Here is a 6,000-nt window from a genome sequence, read left to right on the forward strand (position 1 = left end):
CCTTTCAGGTCTACCTGCAGCCAAATGTCATCTAGTCTTGATATTGGCACGAATATACCAGAGAATAGTGTTCCCTTACTGCAAGCTCAGATGAACTGTTCAGCTTCATGGTACAAGAGCCCAGAGGAATCATACTGTGTACAAGAGAAATATCTTTGTTCTCCAGCCGTTTCATGTAGCGGACAATGTTGGTTTCCGAATGGTAACTAGGGAAAGTAAAGCATAATTAGAAAGCTGATAAGTGTAGTTTTAGCTTCTGAAATGTTGCTATCTTCTGATACTCACCTGTTAAAAACTGGGTGTGCAAGGAATTTGCTAGTCCTCTTAAAAGCAGTGGCTAAGATGCCTTTATTTTCTTCATTCATGTTTTCCGCAACCAATTCCTGCATAAAAAATGTGGGAACTTCAAAACCACCACAGAAGAACAATGTAAAAGCAAATGGTATACTAAGCAACAACAAGACTGATTTGCTTGTTGGGGGGTTTACATTTTCAGCCCTGCATAGTTTTTTTGATCTAAAAACGTGATTTTAGCGTTTGAAAAGTCTAAATTCTTAATACTGATCTCATCTGTACACATCCATTATGCAAGTCTTCCTCATGTTAGCCTTCATTCATTATTTACAGCTTAGGAGTAATGCAGTGTCTCCCAGGGGTTCAACCATTCACAGGGGGAAGGTGGGCTACTATTATGGGCAGAGATCCAAAAATGCAGGTAGCTTTGAGACCAAAACACATTGCCTAGTAACAGAATCATTTGGTTCAATGATATTCAACGCAGTGCACTCGGTAGGGATCACGCCAACTGCCAAGAACCCAAACAATGATGGGAGGGGGGAGACAATGTAAAGAAGCTCAAAAGATAGCAAGTGGCTGGTGATGGAGAATATTGGTTAAATTCTTTAAAGTCCACAAAGCAAAATGACTATAGCAGATTTTCATTTATTTTTACAACTGATAACTAAACATTCAAATTGTTAAAAATAACTACTCTCCATGGCCACTGACATATGTGCATCTGTAAAATATTAAAAACATTAATCTGTATAAGTTTGTAAATTTGTAAGGGCAACAGACTCCTCTGGTTTTGGCATCAATAAACCATGCACAAGACAAGGAAACTTATACAGCAAGCATATAACAAAAATAAAAAATCTGCTTGCCCAAACACCTAACTAAGCTCAGGTCAGTTCAGGCCCGTAGGCAGCAGAGACTTAAAATTAGGCCTGGCTACTATGTAAAAAAATGTATTGATGTATGTAATGATGTAGAAAAATTAAAAATATTTCTACATCAGCCATAAACCCTGGAGCCTTTTTAGCATGCGTACGTAAGAAACATAGGCAATACACACCCATCCACAATCCTGTCCACCAGTACCTGGATCTGCATCCTCTTTAGACTCGACAGTGTATAGTAAAACACACTGTCCACAATCTTGTCCACCAGTGTCTTACAATATGTACATGAGAGCAGCCATATCAGCTCAGTACACATGGTGACTAGATCCTCTTTTGTAGTGCTGCATAATACTAACCTTTGCCTTTTACCTCAATTTATGTCTATCAGTCAGACAGGAACTGTATGATGGAAAACAGACTTTCTGCAGTCCCTAGAAATGGGAAATGCCCACAATACTTTAGTATTTTTTTTTGTTGCAAGAAGTACTTTTACTCAACCATAAAAAGGATTTGCTAATGCTGCTCTGCTGAGTCATATATAGTTTAAACTAAATGGAAGGATCACTTTATTTCAGAAAAAGGAACAGATAAATGCATTTTGGATTAGACTTACTGCTGAGGATTCACAGCCAAACACCCACAAAAGGTCATCAAGATCTTTTTCCTTAACAGTCTCATCAATAGAAACTCCAAGCTGCGAAATAATACACAAACTATTAAAACCAACCAGTTTAAAGCTTTGCATTTTATTTTTTTTATTTTTTAATACTGCTAATAATCTCTTCATTGGCTGGAAGTTAGTTAACTAAAAACTGTATGCGCTGCAAACAAGATCCAGATCCGGAGGCATTGTCCCACCCCAGCCACACTTTTTCGAGTATCTGAACCTCAGTCACCAGATGATGACCCCACATTATACCTGTCAGGTGGAGATTCCTTTAGGATTAATAGTGGTCTCTGGCTCATATATCCTGTCACATATCCCTATGGAAAATGGATCGCTCTGAATAAGCTGTGAATGTCCCAGATCTAAAGGAGTGGAATTTACCCCCTATATTTCACGCTGGCTATTAATGCTTTTCTGGTAAGTTGCCATCTGACGATTGTGTGTGAACACCGTGGGACTGCATGCAGCACTTATTGAAGCTCAGGAATATTGTTATTAACCCTTATGAGTTATTAAGAAGTATACACCAGAAAGACTTTTGGATTTGTTTTCACATGCACTTTATCTTGCTGGGCACACTAAAGGACTTGCATCCTTACTTTTTGTGTCGTGGATGTTTTTGATTCACTGGTGTCACTGTCAGATATTTTTTGCACCAAGCACAGTGCACTTTATATATGGTCATAATCAATTGTCTAATCATTGATGTTTTTGTTCATTATTATATGCATTGCATCACTGTGTTCTATTTTTTATTATTTTTGGCAATAGAGAATGGAGCGCATATTCATTATAATCATTTCTAATTTTTAATTATTTAAAGTTCTCTTGCGTATATATATATATATATATATATATATATATATATATATATATATATATATATATATATATATATATATATATAGTGTAAATTTGCTGTCCCCTCAAAATAATTCAACACAGCCAAATAATGTCTAAACCGCTGACAACAAAAGTAGATACACTAGGTGAAAATGTCCAAATTGGGCCTAAAGTATCAATATTTTGTGTGGCCACCATTATTTGTGGCCATGCTGGGATGGACGTGCTTTTATGCCCAGAAAGGTCAGTTTAAAATAGGAAAACAGGAGAACTGGCAGGATCACCAGGTATTTAATTATTTCATACAAAGGAAGCAATACAAAGAACAAGATACTTTTTAACACAACAACATGGTACAATACACATATCAGATTACATTTTGGGGTAACAAACACTAATGAATAAGGCTGTATGTCATCCCTGCAGACACTGGAAAATGGGCAGAATATAATCTCTGTTCATTTCTTTACCAGATTTGGCTTTCGTAGAGCAAACAACTTCAAGTATGAATCAGAAAAACAGAAAAGAAATGTGTGTATTCTAGTAGAAGACAGGATTACTTACTGAACCATCACTATAAACACGAAAATTTATCTGGCGCTGTGCAGCACGATCCAGAACCTCTTTAACTGGACATCCACAATGTATCTTCAATGTGTCAAAAAACATCTCATCATGTAACCGATGCCCAGCTCTCTTTAGACCTGAAACAAAATGATAAAAGCTGTTGGTACAAAGCTAAAAGGTGTTAAAGTGTTCATTTAAAGTTTCGGGGGGGGGGGGGGGCATCCAGTTTTGGATAGAATTTAGAAACCCTGTCAAGTTTTTACTGCTGTCTGTGTTCCATGCTGGGGAGAGGGATGGAAAGTATACGTTTTTAAAGTAGTCACGGAGACAGGAGATGCAAGAAAATCTTCAAAAGGAAATGCTTTTCTAGTTAAGTAAGAGGATATTTCTCCTCACGGTCAGGAGATTTCCACTCTATCTTGGTTGTACCAGGAATTGAGGGGAGATTTATCCAATGGGCCAGATCAAGAAAGGAAAAAAAAAAAAAAAAAACACCCCAACACCACCCCACATATAGCAGATACCATTCCCTACCCCATGCACAACAAAATTGTGTGCTGAAGGTTATCCATACCTTCATGGGGCAGAGGTGGTTGCTTAAGAAACCAATCACCAAGCAACAGTATTATGTGGGAGAAAAGGTGCACAAGCCCAGAAGTACCAGGCATTTTATTCACGCCTAGTGGCCAAACAGAGTGGCTGGGGTATGAAGAAAATGTGGCTATGTTCTGCTAGTAGGGATGCCGTTAAAGCAAACCTGCTGCTTTGCTCTACCTTTAAAGCAAGCCTGTGCTTTATCCATGCAAATTACGGAGAGGGGGGAAGAATACACAGAATTAGCATTCTGTATATGAAGGTTCCAATTCCATAAAACAAAAATCATGTACTTTTCTGTCCGAAGCGTTTCACCTAGTGTGTAGATTTTTTTTTTACTTTTTGCTCTGAACCCTGATAGGTAGAAAAGGGCTTTAAAAAAAAAAAAAAAAAAAAAAAAACACACATTGAGGCTCCCTTAGATACTTTAGGACAAAGAAAAATAACCGTACTACAGCTACCTGTATTATCCAGCCTTTACAGATGCAAAGCCAACCTTAAAGTGTATCTAAATTCAACAAAAACTGTAATACAGTAGGTTACCAGTCCTTAGGTGACTGCATTAGTTTTAATGTTTTCAGGCCTTTTTCTCACCCTTTAATGTTACCCAGTGGTCCTACAAAACACACTTCCTGTTCCTTCTTGCCTACAAGCATTTTTCCATTCTATGGTATATATTCTGTACTAGCTGAAATATTCTTCGTAACCAACTCAGTTCCCACAGTTTTTTTTTTTTTTTTTTTAACCTGAACAGAAAGTAATGTAATCTATTAAGCATTTTAACAATTCATATAGTTAAAACCCAGCACAAAAGGGGAGAAAATATTATTTTGTATACATGGGGTGGAGTCAAGATTTAACTGCAGTATGTGACCACCAACAGGAGGATTTTCCCTCACTTCCTTTCCCCGTGACAAAACTTTCCCCGTGACAAAAAAAAAAAAAACACAACAACAGCAACCTTAAGTTTGGTTGAAGTTAAAATTCACCAATCATTTATTGCTGGAAAACCCCTCTATACACACCTTCTGCAAGTATCAATGTAGCATTGTGAACTCTTCGTGCTATATGTTTTAGGCCATTTGGACCATGGTAGACCCCGAACATAGCAGCCATGTTTGCTAGCAGGGCCTGCAAAAATAAATAAACTAAAACAGTTATTACAACATCCACTACTCTATAGGAAATACAAAAATTCATCACAAAAGATTACACTTTTCTGGGTGTGCATCTCACTTGAAAATTCAAACATGACAATATACAACCTGATATTTTAAGGCCTGCTGTAAAATAAAACAGAGTAGAGAAAGGTCTGAACCTTTATTGGTGTTTTTTTGCTTTTTTTTTGTCGCCTTTGGTGGGATTTCCCCTAATTTTAGGGAGATTTTCCCATTATGTGCGATTGGGTCTCTGGGAACAATAAGTAGAGGGAAATCTCACAAAGGAGATCATGGGATGCAGTTACTCTTTAAGGGTTAGCATACTAAAGTGACAAATTTAATGGATATTTATTACACCGATATTTCAGTTATGGGTGTAAGCTGTCTGGTTCTAGCATGTCGCTGCACTTTTAAGAAGGGATGGGGTTAACCTCCAGCAGGGGCGTTGCTAGGTGGTAAAAAGACCAGGGGCTGCAGCCCGAAGGTAAATTTGATAACCCCTCCCACAAGTCCCGCCCAAGCTCCACCCAATACCCGCCCCCTCACCCCTGCCCAATGCCCCACCATAAAATGACTCACCCTTCGCAGCTATAACAGGCACAGATGTTGGATGAGAAGCCCTGACCTCACAAATGTGCTTCTGGAAGAATAGAATCAGAATAGTCAGGGAGGGAGAGAGGGATAAAGAGAGAGAGGGATAAAGAGAGAGAGGGATAGAAGGAGCGAGAGGGAGAGAGATAGAGATAGAGAGGGGGAGAGAGAGAGATAGAGATAGAGAGGGGGAGAGAGAGAGATAGAGATAGAGAGGGGAGAGAGAGAGAGAGAGAGAGATAGAGAGAGAGAGATAGAGAGAGAGAGAGAGAGAGAGAGAGAGAGAGAGAGAGAAGAGAGAGAGAGAGAGAGAGAGAGAGAGAGAGAGAGAGAGAGAGAGAGAGAGAGAGAGGGAGAGAGGGAGAGAGGAGGGAGAGAGGGAAGAGGAGGGAGAGAG

The 6,000-nt window shown here is 38.8% G+C and overlaps 1 protein-coding gene across 1 annotated transcript in view; it reads right to left on the reverse strand.

Annotated features, from left to right (window-relative positions):
- GLDC (glycine decarboxylase) overlaps positions 1 to 6,000 on the reverse strand; it is a 69,892-nt gene that overhangs the window by 23,831 nt on the left and 40,061 nt on the right. Inside the window, exons 9-13 of the mRNA XM_082257546.1 lie at positions 4,878 to 4,983; positions 3,256 to 3,395; positions 1,795 to 1,875; positions 286 to 383; positions 80 to 206 (exon numbers count right to left, since the gene is read on the reverse strand). Coding sequence (XP_082113672.1) covers positions 80 to 206; positions 286 to 383; positions 1,795 to 1,875; positions 3,256 to 3,395; positions 4,878 to 4,983 — 552 coding nt within the window. The remainder of the gene's footprint in view (positions 1 to 79; positions 207 to 285; positions 384 to 1,794; positions 1,876 to 3,255; positions 3,396 to 4,877; positions 4,984 to 6,000) is intronic.

Source organism: Pelophylax lessonae (assembly GCF_965119305.1).
Source record: "Pelophylax lessonae genome assembly, chromosome: 1".
NCBI lineage: Eukaryota > Metazoa > Chordata > Amphibia > Anura > Ranidae > Pelophylax > Pelophylax lessonae.